This window comes from Cotesia glomerata, linkage group LG9, assembly GCF_020080835.1.
Source record: "Cotesia glomerata isolate CgM1 linkage group LG9, MPM_Cglom_v2.3, whole genome shotgun sequence".
Lineage (NCBI taxonomy): Eukaryota > Metazoa > Arthropoda > Insecta > Hymenoptera > Braconidae > Cotesia > Cotesia glomerata.
In genome coordinates, this window is record NC_058166.1 from 11,758,385 (window position 1) to 11,777,532 (window position 19,148).

General features: G+C 43.7%; 1 protein-coding gene across 2 annotated transcripts in view; it reads right to left on the reverse strand.

Annotated features, from left to right (window-relative positions):
• The window catches only part of LOC123271846 (putative aminopeptidase W07G4.4), a 155,721-nt gene that overhangs the window by 14,215 nt on the left and 122,358 nt on the right, over positions 1–19,148 (reverse strand). For both annotated transcript variants that reach the window (XM_044738342.1, XM_044738343.1), the window contains exons 5-6: positions 14,823–15,175; positions 14,461–14,739 (exon numbers count right to left, since the gene is read on the reverse strand). In XM_044738342.1, coding sequence (XP_044594277.1) covers positions 14,461–14,739; positions 14,823–15,175 — 632 coding nt within the window. The remainder of the gene's footprint in view (positions 1–14,460; positions 14,740–14,822; positions 15,176–19,148) is intronic.

The following is a 19,148-nucleotide window of genomic DNA, read 5'->3' on the forward strand; positions in this document are numbered from 1 at the left end:
CTTAGATTTTTTTTAATTTCCCTTTTGCTCGGTCAGAGAGTCACTGTGAACTCTTTTTACTAAAAAAAAAAAATTAGGAAAACAGTTGAGCCTGAAGGCCATTCCTGCAACTTCCCGCCAATTCTATACCTAAACGCTTGAAATTCGAGCTCCTAAACACAATTTGTGTATTATTTTAAGCTCTCCAAGCTTAAAAAATAGCTTTTGTATGCTTTTGAGCTCTTAGAGCTCAAAAAAATTAATAGATGTTTGATAAAACACAATTTTTTAAATTTTCAAATCGCAATAACTTTTGAATGAATGAACCGATTTTCACGCAGTTAGTGGCATTCGACGCAATTTTTTAAGCTTCATAAAAAATATTCAAGTTTAAATTGATATAACGAAAAATTTTGGAGTAATTCAGAAAAAACACTTTTTTCGGTTTTCTTTTGTCAACGATAACCCACGAACGAATCAACCGATTTTGACTGGACTGGCGGCAATCGACGTGGTTTTCTGATGTTAAGAGCTGATTAGTTTTTGCAATTGATCGGTAGAGCTGTTTAAAAGTTATTCCAGAAAAACCACATTTGAAAAAAATTTTTAAATTTCCCGCTAAGAAAATCGAAGATTTTCGAAAAATCGGGAAGTTATTGATTTTACCCCGTTTTTCGAAAATCGAGTTTTCATCAGATCTCGACGTTTTGAAGTCCTAGGAAGCTTTCCTGACTATTCCCGCGAGGGTGTCACTATGGCTGTGTGTATGTGTGCGTGTGCGCATGTGTGTGTGTGTAAAAGTATCTAAACCACTTATAACTTTTAAATGGTTGAACGGATTTCTTTGCGGTTGGTGCCATTCGAAAGGGCTTCGCCAAACTTAGATTTCCTGTTAATTTGAACCAATTCGGACGGATAGATTTTGAGAAATTTGGAGAAATCTAAAAAAAAATAGAAAAAAAATTTTTTCAGAAGTGGTTTTTTTGGGATAATTTTTAAACGGCTCTACTGATCAATTCCAAAGACTGATCAGCTCTCAACCTTGAAAAATCACATCGATCGCTGCCAATCCGGTAAAAATCGGTTGATTCGTTCGAGAGATATCGTGAACGAAAGAAAACTGAAAAAGTGTTTTTTCGGAGTTACTCCGAAATTTCTAGTTTGACCAATTAAAACTTAAAAATTCTTTATGAGGCTTAAAAAACTGCGTTGAATGCCGCCAACCGCGTAAAAATCGGTTCATTCATTCAAAAGTTATTGCGGTTTGAAAATTAAAAATATAGTGTTCTATGAAACTTCTATCAGACTTTTGAGCTCACAGAAAAGATATCTTTTGGAGCTTGGAGAGCCCAAAAGAACACACAGATTGTACTTTTGAGCTCGAAGAGCTCAAAAAAAGCGGCCAGGTGTTAACGGAATTAGCGGGAAGTTGCGGGGATGGCCTTTAGGGTCAACCGTTTTCCTAATTTTTTTTTGTAATTTTTTTGCGATTTCTCAAAATATACCGGTCCGAATCGTTCCAAAGTATATTCAAAATCTAAGTTCAGTCAAGCCTTTTCGAATGGCACCAACCGTGATCGAATCGGTCAAGCCGTTCAAAAGTTATAAGAGGTCTACATACATCCACACACACACACACCCGAATTTTTTTTTCTATTTTTGTTTAGATTTCTCCTAATTTCTCAAAATCTATCGGTCCGAATCAGTTCAAATTAACAGGAAATCTAAGTTCGGCGAAGCTCTTTCGAATGGCACCAACCGCGATGGAAATGGTTTAACTGTTCAAAAGTTATAAGAGGTTTACATACTGACACACACCCACACACACCCACACACACACACACACACACACACACACACACACACACACACACACACACACACACACACACACTCGGGGCAGAAGAGATACTGCTACCGGGCGCGTCTCCCCGAGCGGATGGGAGAACGCTCGCTGTCCTTGGATGACACTTAATCTCTTAGTTGATGAGGTACAGCGGGTAGGAGCCAAGCAAAATAACCAAACAAAATACGCTCCCGTGGACAAAACTCCCCTTTAATGGGTTGGTCGCACTAACTGACCTAACAAGACGATCGTTCTCTGCTGTGACCCACTGGGAGTGACCGGAACCTGTATCGTAGTTTCCGACGATGCAGGCCACGGCTGATGTGAGCTTGCTCTACCGAGGTGTAAGTTGCAGCAGTGGATCAGGAGCCAGCCACTTCGGGCCTTGATCAGGAAGTACGCAGTGAGTGTTAGAGATCGGAATCTTCACCGCTCCGAGCGAGTCTAGTCCGTCCGTGTATTCCGGGACTGGCTAAGTGTCGGCTAGGCCTCAGGGAACTGGGGTAGGAGTACTATCTCCGAGGGTACACCCGTTCCTAGTTATGGCAACCCGCTCCACTCCGTACGATGCGCTGGTAAATCAAAAAAGAATGAGTAAGTTACAGGAAACAAACATGAATAGAAACGGGCTTCATGCTCAACAAGCAGCGATTGAAGCAAGCGCTGACATGAAGAGAACGCAAGCGTTGGAGCGCCTTGAGAAGCTAACTATTGAGCTGCAAGAGTTTGTCCAAACTAAGGTCAATATCCACAAGGAGATAAAGACCAAGACAACCGGTGTGGTCAATGCTCTTGGAAGATTCAAGAAACTGGACGAGGAATGGCAGTCATCACGACGCCGCATGGAAACTGAAAATGAGACGGAAGAAGCAATGGACACTGGAGCCGACGGTGACGGTGAATCTGCTGCTGAGGACAAGGGTGAAACTGACACAAGGTCTGGAAAGAGAAAGGACCGAGATTCGCCAGAGTCAACCGACAAAGTCACAAAGAAGAAGGACTTGAAAAAAAGCCCTCTCCAACGACTGGCAGGGCAGGGCGACGAACCCAAGAAGACGACTGACTGGGAAAAAGTACAGTCTAAGAGAAGGCTAGCTAGAGAGCAACTCTCAAAACAGCCGCCGAAGGAGCCCAGGCCAGAGCCTAAGCAGAAAAAAACACGCAAATGGATCAGACCCGACGCACTGATCATCCGCCCGGCCGAGAAAACAAAGTATGCCGAGATTCTGCGTCGTATAAAGCAGGACGTCCCAGATGAGCAGGTTCGTTCAACTGTGGATAAGATCAACAAGACCAGAAGTGGGGACTTGTTAATCACGATTTCGAGGAAGAGCACTGACAAAGGCCAAGGTCTGCAAAAGACGATCGCGGACATCCTTAAGGAGGAGGCCAAAGTGATTTGCAAAGGGCCACAGGAGACCATCGAGATCCGAGATGTCGATGACGACACGACGAAAGAGCATATTCAGACCGCTCTAAAGAGGGAAGCTGGAGAAAGTTGTGAAATCCCACTAGAGGCAATCAAGATCCGTAAAGCCTTTAGGGGTACACAGACAGCCACAGTGTCACTACCAGCAGCTGCAGCACAAAAGTTACTGGAGGGAAACTGCAAAATAAGGATAGGCTGGTCTAATTGCCGAATGAGAGCAACGAAGAGACCCATACAATGCTTCAAATGCTGGCACTTTGGGCACTTCGGATCGCAGTGCAAAAGCGAAGTCGACCGGTCTAAACTCTGCATAAGGTGCGGATAAGAAGGACACAAAATTGCTGATTGTAAAAATCCAGCTAAATGTGCACTGTGCTTTGAACGGCACGGCGTAGAAAAGGCGGCTCACCATGCAGGCACAAACAGATGCCCCATCTTCCAAGAAGCGCTCCAGAAAATAACGAAGCCAAGAACATGAAGATAGTGCAGCTCAACCTCAATCATTGTGAGGCTGCGCATGACCTGCTCATGCAAACTGTGCGCGAATTAGAGGCAGATGTAGCACTTATAAGTGAGCCTTATAGACATCTGAGTAACCAACCCTGGGAATCTGACAGCACTAACAAAGCCGTCATCTGGTCCTGCGGTAAATGTCCTTTTCAGAGAACAGTCAACAATAAAGAAGCTGGCTTCGTAGCAGCATGGGTAGATGGCATCCGCTTCTACAGTTGCTATGCACCACCTAGTCTCTCTAATGACCATTTTGAAGACTTCCTTGATCGGCTAACTGAGGACGCAAGAAAACACTTTCCCGTGGCAATAGCTGGTGACTTCAATTCCTGGGCAACAGACTGGGGCAGCAAGTTCACTAATACACGTGGAAAAGCACTTCTCGAGGCAATGGCCACTCTGGACGTGATCCTTCTTAATACCGGTGACACGCCAACGTATACTAAAGGAGAGACAAACTCAACTGTCGACCTTACATTTGTCAGCAGTTGCTTAGCTCGAAGAGGTTTTTCTTGGAAAGTATTGAACATCTATACAGCCAGCGACCATAGTGCGATACTATGGGAAATATCAACTGGCCAGAAACTAACAAGAGACAACAGGAGCGCTAGCGCGGTTGGGTGGAAAGTTAAGTCTCTCGACCCCACTGCTTTAGTAGTAGCCTTAGACTGCAATCTGATCATCGTAGAAACTGCTGAAGAGAAGACCAAGGACCTAATGAGAAGAGTCACCCAGGCTTGCGACGCTAGTATGTCTCGGAAACGTCGCATAAATTCAAGACCTTCAATGCACTGGTGGAACGATCACATTAGCATTCTACGCTCAAAGTGTCTTAAAAAAAGAAGAAAGTCTCAGCGTGGCTACAGACGATCTAACTCCGCAGAGCTGTTAGCAGAGTATAAAAAGGCCCGTCGAGAACTGAACAGAGCCATCAAAGAAAGCAAAAGACGTTGCTGGAAGGAACTGGTCGCAGAAGTTGAGAAAGATCCATGGGGCAGACCGTATAAGGTGGTTATGACCCACTTGAAATGCCAACCAATGCCATCACCTACGTGTCCACAACTCCTAGAGAAGATTGTTACTACGTTGTTCCCCCAACAGCTGGTATTCACCTGCAAGTTGGAGCAGCTCAATTCTGAAGACATCCCAACTATCACGTTGGACGAGTTGATAGAGGCAGGAAATCGAGTAGGGAATAATAAAGCGCCGGGATTGGACGGAATTCCTAATATTGCTCTGAAATCAATCCTTAAGGCAGCACCTACATTATTCCTGGACGTTTACGATACATGCCTGAAGGAAGGGACTTTTCCCCAGAAGTGGAAACAGCAACGGCTAGTGTTACTTCCGAAGGGGAAAAAGCCGCCGGAAGAACCGTCATCCTACCGACCACTCTGCATGTTAGACACGGCCGAGAACCAGTTTGGTTTCCGAAAAGGACGGTCAACTCTGGATGCTATCAAATTGGTTGTTGATATAGCCAAGGATGCAATCGCCGAAACGAGATGGAAAGGTGGAAAGAAGAAATACTGCTTGGTGGCTGCTTTGGACATCAAGAATGCCTTCAACTCCGCTAACTGGGACTGCGTTATGCGGGCTCTAGAAGAAAAAAACATACCAGGATACCTTCGCAGAATAGTAACGAGCTACTTCACGAACAGGCTCCTGAAATATGACACGACGAATGGTACGGAAGTGTACGAAATCTCCGGAGGAGTGCCACAGGGATCAGTCTTAGGTCCTCTTCTATGGAACATCATGTATGATGGTCTCCTGAGAATAGCATTGCCTACGGGAGTCAAACTTGTAGCATATGCGGATGACGTAGCTGTCGTGATTGTCGCAAAGAAACTCGAAGAGATAGAAATGGCATTTGATATTACATTCAGACGAGTCAATGTGTGGATGGACATGGTGAACTTGCAACTAGCCAAGCATAAAACCGAGGCAGTGCTCATCACCAGCAGAAAAACGGTAGAAACCATCAAGTTGAGAGTCGGAGAACAAGAAATCACATCACAACCATTTATCCGTTATCTGGGAGTGATGCTGGATGCACGACTCAACTTCAAACAGCAGGTGGAACATGTCAGTGCCAAAGCGTCAGTAGTGAGGGCTAGTCTCGCACGGCTGATGCCTAACATCGGAGGCCCAATGCAGAGCAGGAGGCTACTATTGTCATCAGTAGTCACATCAGTGCTCACTTACGGAATATCCATTTGGGCTGATGCACTGGAAACCCAAGAATCATGGAGAAAAGCTGGACCGATATACCGACTGAGTGCCCTACGAGTAGCTAGTGCCTTCCGCACTATATCAGAAGAAGCAGTGTGCGTCATTGCTGGAACCCTACCTCTTAGAGTTCTAGCAGAGGAAAGACGGGCCCTTTACCAACGAAAAAGGTCAACTGCACTGAGCCCGGAAGAACTTAGAATTGAAGAACGGCAGAAGAGCATAGGCCGATGGCAACTACAATGGGATGCTGCAGAGAAGGGTAGGTGGACGCACCGTCTCATACCTCGGGTCGACATTTGGCTTAACCGGAATCACGGTGAGGTCAATTACTATCTTACGCAGATGTTGTCGGGACATGGGTGTTTTCGAGAGTATCTACAGCGCTTTAAGCACGATGACTCTTCGGAGTGCCCGTCCTGCCCAGGAGCTGCTGAAGACGCGGAGCACGTCTTCTTTGTATGTCCTCGTTTCGATCCACAGCGTGAAGAACTGGAGAGGATCCTGAACCAGAGAATGCAACCAGATTCACTAGTAGAAGCAATGTTGTCATCAGAAGTTGCCTGGAACGCTACCAACACGTTTGCAACAGAAGTCCTTAAAGACTTGCGTTCCACCGAAAGAAAAAGAGCAAATAGCAGAAGATAGAAGGAAGATAGTTAACACCTTAGCCACCAGAAGGAAGAGCAGTAGCTAGATCCTCCCTTCACGAAGTAATGCCTGACGGCGGTTTCCATGAGGAATTAGAGGAAAGAAGGAAAAGGGGTTTAGGGTTTAGTGGGTAGGGGCGTTAGTGTCGAGTTAGTATGACGCTGCGTCGAGTCGCCACATATCTAGGCCAAAGAGCTATGCCTAGAATCCGTAAAAAGGATTCCCCCCCCTACAAAAAAAGAAAAAAAAAAAAAAACACACACACACACACACACACACACACACACACACACACACACACTCACACACATACAGACATACAGACACCATCGCGGGAATAGTCAGGGAAGCTTCCTAGGACCTCGAAACGTCGAGACTCGATGAAAACTCGATTTTCGTAAAACGGGGTGAAAACATTAACTTCCCGATTTTTGAAAATCTTCGACTTTCTTAGCGGGAAGTTAAAAATGAGGAAAACGGTTGACCCCGATGGCCATCCTTGCAGCTTCCCGCTAATTCCATACCTAGGCGTTTAAAATTGCACTTACGATGCTTTTGAGCTCTCCGAGCTCAAAAATACAATTTATGTCTTATTTTGAGCTCTCCTAGCGCATAGAAATAGCTTTCTTATGCTTTTGAATTCTTTGAGCATAAAAATCTTATCAAAGTTCGATGAAACACGAGTTTTTTAATTTTCAAACTGCTATAACTTTTGAATGAATCAAACATTATTACGCGGTTGGCGGCGATTGATGTAGTTTTGTGAGCTCTATAAATAATTTGAAACAAAAAAATTAATCTGATGAAACATTTCGGAGTTATTACAAAAAAACACTTTTTTCGACAACGGTATCTCACGAACACATCAACCGATTCTGACGCTCTAGGTGGCGATTGATGCGGGTTTCTAAGGTTAAGAACTGATAAGTATTTGAGATCGATCGGTTCAGCCAATTCGGAGATATTTAAAAAAAATGAAAAAAAAAACAACTTTTTTTGTCACTTTTTTGCAATTTCTCGAAATCTACTAGTCCGAATCGATTCCAACTTACAGGAAATCTATGTTTGGCGAAGACCTTTCAAATGACTCCAACTGCGATCAAATCGGTTAAGCCGTTCAGAAGTTATAAGAGGTTTACATGCATACATACACACACACACATACACACACACACACACACACACACACACACACACACACACACACACACACACACACACACAGACATACGGACATCATCGCGAAAACATTCAGGGAAGCTTCCTAGGACCTCAAAACATCAAGATCTGATGAGAACTTGATTTTTGAAAAACGGGGTAAAACCAATAACTTCCCGATTATTTTTGAAAATTTTCAATTTTCTTAGCAGAAGAGATACTGCTACCGGGCGCGTCTCCCCGAGCGGATGGGAGAACGCTCGCTGTCCTTGGATGACACTTAATCTCTTAGTTGATGAGGTACAGCGGGTAGGAGCCAAGCAAAATAACCAAACAAAATACGCTCCCGTGGACAAAACTCCCCTTTAATGGGTTGGTCGCACTAACTGACCTAACAAGACGATCGTTCTCTGCTGTGACCCACTGGGAGTGACCGGAACCTGTATCGTAGTTTCCGACGATGCAGGCCACGGCTGATGTGAGCTTGCTCTACCGAGGTGTAAGTTGCAGCAGTGGATCAGGAGCCAGCCACTTCGGGCCTTGATCAGGAAGTACGCAGTGAGTGTTAGAGGTCGGAATCTTCACCGCTCCGAGCGAGTCTGGTCCGTCCGTGTATTCCGGGACTGGCTAAGTGTCGGCTAGGCCTCAGGGAACTGGGGTAGGAGTACTATCTCCGAGGGTACACCCGTTCCTAGTTATGACAACCCGCTCCACTCCGTACGATGCGCTGGTAAATCAAAAAGTATGAGTAATTCACAGGAAACAAACAAGAATGAAAACGGGCTTCATGCCCAACAAGCAGCGATTGAAGCGGGCGCTGAAATGAGGAGAGCGCAAGCGCTGGAACGCCTGGAGGAGCTGACTAATGAGTTAAATAATCTCGTTCAGTCAAAAGTCAATATCCACAAGGAGATCAAGACCAAGGCGACTAGTGTAACTAACGCCCTTCGAAGGTTCAAAAAACTGGATGAAGAATGGCGATTAGCATCGCGACGCACTCCCCGTGCTACACCGGGGCAAACCAACGAAGTTGTAGTTGTGACTGACGAAGCAATGGATACCGGAGCCGAAGGTGACGGTGAATCGGTCATCGAAGACAAACGAGAAACTGTCACGAAGACTGGAAAAAGGAAAGATCGATCCTCTCCAGACCCAACGTGCAGCCAAGTCACCAAGAAGAAGGACCTGAGACAAAGCCCTCCACAAAGAGCGACAATGCAAAGGGACGAACGGACAAAAGCGATTGCTTGGCAGAAAGTCCAGTCCAAGAAAGAACAAAGAAGGCAAAGGAAAGAACAGCTCCCAAAGCAATTTCCCGAGGAGCCCCGTCCTGAACCTAAACGGAAGAAATCGCGAAAGTGGATCAGGCCAGACGCACTGATCATCCGCCCAGCTGAGCCGGCGAAGTACGCTGAGATTTTGCGTAAAATGAAAAATGATGTCCCTGACGAGCAGGTCCGTACTACGGTGGATAAGATCCATAAAACTAGGGCCGGAAACATGCTGATTACGCTCTCTAGGAAGAGCTCCGATAAAGGCCAAGCTTTACAGAAAACCATCGAGGGCATCCTACAAGAAGAGGCCAAAGTGATCTGCAAAGGTCCACAGGAAGACGTCGAAATCCGAGACCTTGATGACACTACAACCAGGGAAGACATTCAAGCCGCCTTGCAGATGGCAACCGGAGAATCCTGCGAGGTATCGCTAGAGGCAATTAAGATCCGAAAGGCCTACAGAGGTACCCAGACTGCCGTAGTGACTCTACCAGCAGCTGCAGCGCGGGAGATATTGGAAGGAAGCGGTAAAATCCGTATCGGCTGGGTAAACTGCCGAATTAGAGCCACGAGAAGACCAACCCAATGCTTTAAGTGCTGGCACTTCGGGCATCATGGATTTCAGTGCAAAAGTAGCGTAGACCGATCTAAGCTTTGCATCAGGTGCGGACAAGAGGGGCACAAGATCGCTGGTTGTAAGAATCCAGCCAAATGTGCATTATGCGCTGAAAACCAAAGCGCAGAGAACTCTGCCCACTACGCCGGCAACCACAAATGCCCGGTATTCCAAGAGGCGCTTCAGAGGTTAATAAACAAAAGAACATGAAGATACTGCAGCTCAACCTCAATCATTGTGAGGCTGCACATGACTTGCTTCTGCAGACAGTGCGTGAACTAGGGCCTGACCTTGTACTAATAGCTGAGCCATATAAATGCCTTAAAGGCAAATTATGGGAAACGGACACGACCACTAGGGCCGTCATTTGGTCCTGTGGCAAGCTCCCATTCCAGAGCGTAGTTAATAATTGCAATGCCGGCTTTGTAGCAGTATCAGTAGATGGCGTTCGCTTCTATAGCTGCTACGCACCACCTAGCCTCTCTATTGTTGACTTCACTAACTTTCTGGATCGACTGACAGAGGACGCGAAGCAGCATCATCCAGTCGCGATAGCCGGCGACTTAAACTCCTGGGCAGTAGACTGGGGTAGCAAGCTAACTAACGCACGAGGTAAAGCGTTACTTGAGGCTTTTACTGCATTAGACGTAGTCTTACTCAACAGTGGTGACACACCAACCTACACCAAAGGAGACGCAAGTTCCATCGTAGACCTCACGTTCGTCAGTAGCAGCCTCGCGAGAGGTAACCTCAACTGGAAGGTGCTTGATATCTACACTGCCAGTGACCACAACGCGATTCTCTGGGAGATATCAAATGACCAGGATACTAGAGGAACTAGTAGGTTACCTAACCACATTCGGTGGAGAGTACAATCTTTCGACGTGGGTACGCTGACGACTGCTTTGGATAATGGCCCGATCACCGCTGGATGCGCAGAAGATCAGACTAAAGAACTTATGAAAAGAGTGACCGAAGCTTGTGACGCCAGTATGCCACGAAAACGAGGCATAAATAGAAGACCCGCGGTGCACTGGTGAAACGATCACATCAGCGCTCTTCGTAAAGAATGCCTCAGGAAAAGAAGAATATCACAGCGTGGCTTCCGTCGACCTAACCTTGCAGAACTGGTGGCAGAGTATAAAAAGGCCCGTCGGGAACTAAACAAAGCCATCAAGGATAATAAAAGACGCTGTTGGAAAGAACTCGTCGAAGAAGTGGAGAAAGGACCCATGGGGCAAACCGTACAAGGTGGTCACGGCCCACCTGAAATACCAGCCAATGCCGTCGCCTACGTGTCCGCGGCTCCTAGAGAGGATTGTTACTGTGCTGTTTCCTCAACAACCGGTATTCACCGGCCAGTTAAGGCAGCTAAACCCTGAAGACATTCCATCTGTCACGGAAGAAGAACTAATGGAGGCTTGTAACCGCGTAGGGAATAACAAAGCGCCGGGACTAGACGGAATCCCTAATATTGCCTTGAAAACAGCCATAAAGGCAGCACCAACGTTATTCTTGAAAGTTTACAATACGTGCCTCAAGGAAGGGACATTTCCTCGGAAATGGAAACAACAACGACTGGTTCTACTCCCTAAAGGAAAAAAGCCACCAGAAGAGCCGTCATCTTACCGTCCACTTTGTATGCTGGATACAGCCGGTAAGATATTCGAACGCATAATTCATCAAAGAATAGAAGCAGTTGCAGATCCACTCCTGGCAAACAACCAGTATGGATTCCGAAAAGGACGATCAACCCTGGACGCGATCAATCTGGTTGTTACTACGGCCCAGGAGGCAATTGCAGGAACCAGATGGAAGGGTGGTACGAAGAAGTACTGCCTGGTGGCGACGTTAGACATCAAAAACGCCTTCAACTCTGCTAACTGGGACTGCATTATGCAAGCTCTTCAAGAGAAGAACGTGCCAGGATACCTAAGTAAAATAGTAGCTAGCTACTTCACGGATAGAGTCCTCAGATATGACACAAAGGACGGTCCGAAAGAGTACGAAATCACCGGAGGTGTTCCGCAGGGCTCTGTTCTTGGCCCACTGCTGTGGAATATCATGTATGACGGGCTTCTAAGGCTAAAGATCCCAAGAAATATTAAACTTGTAGCGTATGCGGACGACGTGGCCGTAGTGATTGTCGCTAAACACCTGGACGAGATTCACCACATGTTTGATCTAGCATTCCAGCAAGTAAACCAGTGGATGGACACAATGAATCTTCAACTGGCGAAACATAAGACTGAGGCAGTGCTTATTACCAGCAGGAAAGTGTTAGAGACCATCAATCTTAGAGTCGGCGAACAAGAAATCACATCACAACCTTATATCCGATATTTGGGAGTGATGCTTGATGCCCGTCTCAACTTTAAACAGCAAGTGGAACACGTCAGTGCCAAAGCGTCAGTAGTAAGGGCAAGCCTCGCACGATTGATGCCTAACGTCGGAGGCCCAAAGCAGAGCAGGGAGACTATTGTTGGCAACTGTAGTCACATCAGTGCTTACGTACGGAATATCCATTTGGGCCGATGCGCTAGAATTACAAGAAGCATGGAGAAAGGCTGGACCAGTATATCGCCTGAGTGCCCTAAGAGTAGCTTGCGCCTTCCGCACAATATCTGAGGAAGCAGTGTGCGTAATTTCTGGAACTCTACCTCTCAGAGTCCTAGCTGAAGAAAGAAGGAACCTTTACCAACGAAAGAGGTCAACAACACTGAGCGCAGAAGAACTCAGAACGGAACAAAGACAGCACAGCATCGCACGATGGCAATCTCAGTGGGATGCCGCAGAGAAGGGTAGATGGACGCATCGTCTCATACCAAAGATCGACATTTGGCTGAACCGGAAACACGGAGAGGTCAACTACTACCTAACGCAGATGTTGTCAGGACATGGCTGTTTTCGGGCTTATCTTCACCGCTTTAGGCATGACGATTCTCCGGAGTGCCCGTCCTGCCCTGGAGTCACTGAAGATGCGGAGCACGTTTGTTTCGAGTGCTCGCGTTTTAATCCACAACGTGAGGAGCTGGAGAGGATCTTGAAGAGGAGAAGTCAACCAGAGTCAGTCGTAGAAGCAATGCTGTCTTCAGAAGCTGCCTGGAATGCAACGAACACTTTTGTCACAGAAGTGCTTACAGAGCTGCGTTCCATCGAGAGAAAAAGAGCAAAAGACAGAATCTAGAAGGAAGAAATAACATCTTAGCCACCAGAAGGAAGAGCGGCAGCTAATTCCTCCCCCGCGAAGAAATGCCTTACGGCGGTACCATGGGGGATCAGAGGATAGAAGAGAAAGGGGTTTAGGGTTTAGTGGGTAGGGGCGTTAGCGTCGAGTTTTAGTATGACGCTGCGTCGAGTCGCCACATATCCAGGCCAAACAACTATGCCTAGAATCCGTAAAAAGGATTCCCCCTAAAGGGAAAAACACACACACACACTCACACACATACAGACATACAGACACCATCGCGGGAATAGTCAGGGAAGCTTCCTAGGACCTCGAAACGTCGAGACTCGATGAAAACTCGATTTTCGTAAAACGGGGTGAAAACATTAACTTCCCGATTTTTGAAAATCTTCGACTTTCTTAGCGGGAAGTTAAAAATGAGGAAAACGGTTGACCCCGATGGCCATCCCTGCAGCTTCCCGCTAATTCCATACCTAGGCGTTTAAAATTGCACTTACGATGCTTTTGAGCTCTCCGAGCTCAAAAATACAATTTATGTCTTATTTTGAGCTCTCCTAGCGCATAGAAATAGCTTTCTTATGCTTTTGAATTCTTTGAGCATAAAAATCTTATCAAAGTTCGATGAAACACGAGTTTTTTAATTTTCAAACTGCTATAACTTTTGAATGAATCAAACATTATTACGCGGTTGGCGGCGATTGATGTAGTTTTGTGAGCTCTATAAATAATTTGAAACAAAAAAATTAATCTGATGAAACATTTCGGAGTTATTACAAAAAAACACTTTTTTCGACAACGGTATCTCACGAACACATCAACCGATTCTGACGCTCTAGGTGGCGATTGATGCGGGTTTCTAAGGTTAAGAACTGATAAGTATTTGAGATCGATCGGTTCAGCCAATTCGGAGATATTTAAAAAAAATGAAAAAAAAAACAACTTTTTTTGTCACTTTTTTGCAATTTCTCGAAATCTACTAGTCCGAATCGATTCCAACTTACAGGAAATCTGTTTGGCGAAGACCTTTCAAATGACTCCAACTGCGATCAAATCGGTTAAGCCGTTCAGAAGTTATAAGAGGTTTACATGCATACATACACACACACACATACACACACACACACACACACACACACACACACACACACACACACACACACACACACACACAGACATACGGACATCATCGCGAAAACATTCAGGGAAGCTTCCTAGGACCTCAAAACATCAAGATCTGATGAGAACTTGATTTTTGAAAAACGGGGTAAAACCAATAACTTCCCGATTATTTTTGAAAATTTTCAATTTTCTTAGCGGGAAGTTAAAAAGGGGTTTTTTTTTTAGTTCGAAATCTTTAGAACCGTTGATTAAAAAAATCTGAAAATTATATCTGAAGGAGTTTTTTAATGAATACTAAAAAGAATCGCAAAATTACGAAAATCAAGAAAAAAATTTTCTTATCAGTACGATTTGGGGTGGAATGCCCCATGCAGTTATTTAGTTACAACAAAATAATGATTAAAGACCCGGTAGATTTATTTATAAGTATAAGTAAATTTTAAAAAAAGTAGTTACCGTATATCCATATCCAGGAGCCAGCTTGGCGTAAGTCGTTACTGAAGCAACCGTGAAAATATGGGGATTAACCGAGTGTACTGCTATTTTCCTGATATGAAAAAGAGCATCTGCGATAGACAATCTACCCTCAACGTCGGTGTCGGTGATGCGGACTCTCCACCCGGATTTAGCGGTAATCACTTCATCAGCTACGTACCCGTTTTCTCCGGTACTGTTGCGGATAACACACAAGGCAGCTACAACTTTTGTTGTCGGGGGCTGCAGAAGATTCACTACCTTCAATTTAATTAATTGAATTGATTACACAACAAGTAATAAGCAAAATAGAATAATTAATCATTGAGGAGTAAAAAGAGTACCTGCATAAATCCCACGCAAGCAGCAATACCGCATTTGTGTCGTGATCCTCCGGATAAAGCACTCGACTCCTTCATTCCAGTGCCACCAGTATCGTAAGTTACCCCCTTACCGACAAACAAGAGCGTCTCTGTGATTCCGTTGGGGTCTTGTGGTTCGTAAGTGAGATATATTATTCTGCCGCGGTGTCGCGGTATTATTGAGGCAGCACGATTAACTGTTGCAAAAAGTGGATATTCGTGAAGCAGTGTTTCTTCATCGCTTATTACTTGGATGAGAACGCCAGTTCCGGAGAATAGGTCGGTTATGTATTCCTCTACTCGCGGGGGGGTCATTCGTTCTGGATCAGCTCCACCTTTTTTTCAAATGAAACAGATGGTTAATAATATCAAAGAAGTAATTGCACGCCTCATAAGCGAAGCTTTGAGGTAGTGCTCTACTCTCGACATCTCAAGAAAATCAGATTTCTCGAAATTGAAATTGATTTTTTAACTTCCCGCTAAGGAAATCGGGAAGTTATTGTTTTCACCCCGATTTGCAAAAATCGAGTTTTCATCAGATCTCGACGTTTTAAGGTCATAGGAAGCTTCCCTGACTACCTCCGCGATGTTGTCACTATGCCTGTATGTATGTATGTGTATGTGTGTGTGTGTGTGTGTTTTTTTTTTTTTTTTTTTTTTATAGAGGAGGTAAAATACGTTTATGTATGCCAGGACTTGGTGTTGTTGCCAGGACTAGGTGTTGGTGCCTGGGTATGTCGGACTCAGAAGACAATATTATTTTGCAACAATACCGACTAAACATCCTCCTCTCTCGTTTCTCTATAGATGTTACAGGGAAGACTGGATCAGGACCGCGTTAGCATTACTTCAATCCAGTCCATGTTGTGCCTCACGACACTTACTTCTTGTTATTACTGGTTTCTAATCCCTTTCTGCGATTTTTTCTTTCAAGAGACGCTGCGCGTAGGCTACTACAGCTGTCCAGTTTTCTTCTATTTTGATCATGCAGGTTACTAAGCTCTCAGGGGAGAGCGCGGTGCCCATTGTTTCTTCGCTGCAGATTCTATCGTCCTTCCATCGATCACACTCGAAAAACGTGTGCTCGGCGTTGTCAATTTTGTCTGGACAGTATTTGCACGTTGGTGTGCTGTGCAAACCCATCTTGAATAGATAGGCATTGAACTGCCCATGTCCCGTCAGTAGCTGGGTCAGAAAGAAGTCCGTGTCCCCGTGCTTCCGAAAAAGCCAGACGTTGATGTTTGGGATCAGTCGCGCTGTCCATCTGCCTGTCTCTCCCGACGTCCATCGGTCCTGCCACTCTTGCTGCGTTTCCGTTTTTATCCTCGTTCTTGCTTCCTTCATGTTTTCGTCACCGATTTTAGCGTCGTAGAGTCTTGCTCTCTCGAACGCTAATAGGTCGATGGGCGCAGCTCCCGCAATGACCAATACAGCCGCTTCGGAAACCGTGCGGTAGGCGCAGGCAACTCTGAGAGCGCCTCGCCGCTGCACTGCTGCCATTTTCCGCCGATAGGTTTTCTGCTTTAATATATCTGCCCATATTTCCGCTCCATAAAGCAGTACCGAATGGACTGCTTCCAGAAGGACTCTCCTCTTTTTGGTTCTTGGTCCCATAGTATTCGTCATAATTCTTGCTAGGCTAGACACCGTCTTGCTGGCTTTCTGGCATGCACTATCGAGGTGTTCGCGGAAAGATAGTTTCTCGTCTATCATTACCCCCAGATAGCACAGGGCCCTTGTTGACGTTAGCGTTATTCCTCCCATGTCCACAGCAAATGGTTTTGGGAACCATTTTTGGCGAGTCAGAACGACCATCTCGGTTTTGTGTTTTGCGAGTTTCAGGTGGTGTTTATCGAGCCAAGTCTCGACAGCATCAATGGTTTCCCGAACGAGTAGTTCGGCCTCCTCTACGCTGTCTACTATTATCGTGGCCGCGACGTCGTCTGCAAAGCCCGTTAGCTCCACTTGCTTTGGCAACGGGATTTCCAGAAGCTCGTCGTAGTCCACGTTCCATAGATCGGGCCCCATTATTGAGCCTTGCGGCACGCCAGCCGTTATGGCGTATTCTTGTGGACCTTCCGTGGTTTCTGCTATCAGCTTTCTCTCGTCAAGGTAGTTGTCGACTAGTGCCAGATTCTCCGGCTCCACGTCAAATCTGTGCTCCAGGGCGTCCAAAATATCTCTCCAATTTGCGCTGTTAAAGGCATTTCTAATATCTAGCGTGAGGACAAGACACACCTTGCGGGCTTTGAGGCTACCAGTCCATGCATCTCTCGCTGTCGCTACGGTGTGTGTGTGTGTGTGTGTGTGTGTGTGTGTGTGTGTGTGTGTGTGTGTGTGTGTGTGTGTGTGTGTATATTAGACTGTGCCAAATATATCGAAGATTTTTTTTTTTCGGTCCTATATCAAAATTTTGTTTAGAGTTACGAAAAATAAATTGTGTCAAAATTTGAGCGCTTTATCTTCATTTTTCAATTAGCGCTCGCAAAAAGAAGAATTTTCGCTGAAAAAAGTTTTTTTTCACTTATTTTTTGGTTATAGAAAATTCAATATACCAAACACCAAATATGAAAAAACCCTTGGTATGGTTTTGTAGGAAATTAAATTCTCTACAAACATGATTTTCTGTCGAATTTAAAGAATCAACAGCTTCTTTTTAATAGCTAATTTAATTAAAATTTGTTCGATAATTTTTGTTTTCAATTATGGATGGACACGTATAAAACTACTTCTTAACGAAAAGAACTAACTTATACAATTTTTTTAGGAATATTTATGATCTAAAAAATAGTTTTTATGCTTTAATTGATTATAATATAGTACAAGAGAAGTTAAAAATAATTTTATTAACAAAAATAATGAAGACAAAAAAATTAATTTTTTCGTAATTTTTTATTCATAAGTCTTATTGACTTAAAGGTTATTCATGCTTCAAAATTAATAAAATATATCTTTTTCTGTCATTTTTATTCATCAACGGATTCTTCTGTAGCGTTCGTAACTCAAAACGGTAGTTGTAGTCTAGCCAACAAGTGCTTTTTTGGTTAATTTTTTTCAGCAATCTCCGAAAATTATTATTGAGCTGTCATTCGATTCGGAATGGTATCTAGATGATTTTTGAAAAAGAAAATGAAGTTCCGCTTGTAAAAATTGCAAAAGTTATTAACAATTAACTGAAAAAAGGGGATTTAGTTTTTTGAAAATATCTCAAAAACTAATGAAGATTTATTAAATTTAAAATAAGATTCAAAAATAGGAGGAAATTTCCCCAAAAAAAGTCTCGATTCCCAGAACTGTAGGACCAATATTTTAAAAAATTATGTCTATGCAGCTTCTGACAACAAAAAACGGATCATTAAGGAAGTACGAGCACCAAGACAACTTTTGATAAAAGGCTTGATTTTTCTTTAATATGAAGTTTAAATATGTCTAAACAAATTCCGAAAATTTGAAGGAGATTGCCCGATTATTTAAATTAATAATTAACTTTAAAGTTGAGCAATTTAACATTGGTTTTATGGGGTAACCTCCAAACATTGATACATTTCTGTATTTTTCTCGTAAAACTGTCGGTGAATATTTTTAAAAAACTTATGGATGAAAGTAAATATATTAGTGATAAATCTAATTCAAAAAAATTTACACTTGCCCGACTAATTAAAGTGTATTAATTAAAAGAAAAATAAATGCCGCCATTAGCCAATGTTAAATGTTTATCTATATATTGAGAAAAATCATATGGTTACTGCTCTCCCCTTACTGCACTAGAGTCGATACCTATCCCCACCCCGTCTAGCGCTCGTACTTCCTTATTAATATTTTGAAGAAAAAATTTTTTCGACGATTAATTTAAGTTTTTAATTTTGCAACAACGAAAATTATTAACAAAAAACTGAAAAATGAAATTTTTTTAATTTTTCAACGGGGATCTATTCTGAAAACTGCCAAGAATTACTCCACCCGTGTAAAAAAAAATCGACTTAAAATTGTCGTTTGTTTAGAATCTTAAACGTGACACAAACCAAGACTATTTTAAGACTCTTTTAAGACGCTAAAAAAAATTTCCGAGAACAGATTTTTGAAAATTTGGTTCTCGAATTTGTTGGGAAAATTAATTTTTAGACGATTTTACGACTTTCTAACGAAATATTTTTGAGTAAGATGTTTTTAAATTGAATTTATAATTGTTAAAAAATTATATCCCACAATTTTAAGACGTTCTGTTTTAATGTTCCGGGACTCTATCACTGTTAGCTCATCTCAAAATAGTCTCAAAATTTCTGTTTAAGATTTTTTTGAGACTAATTT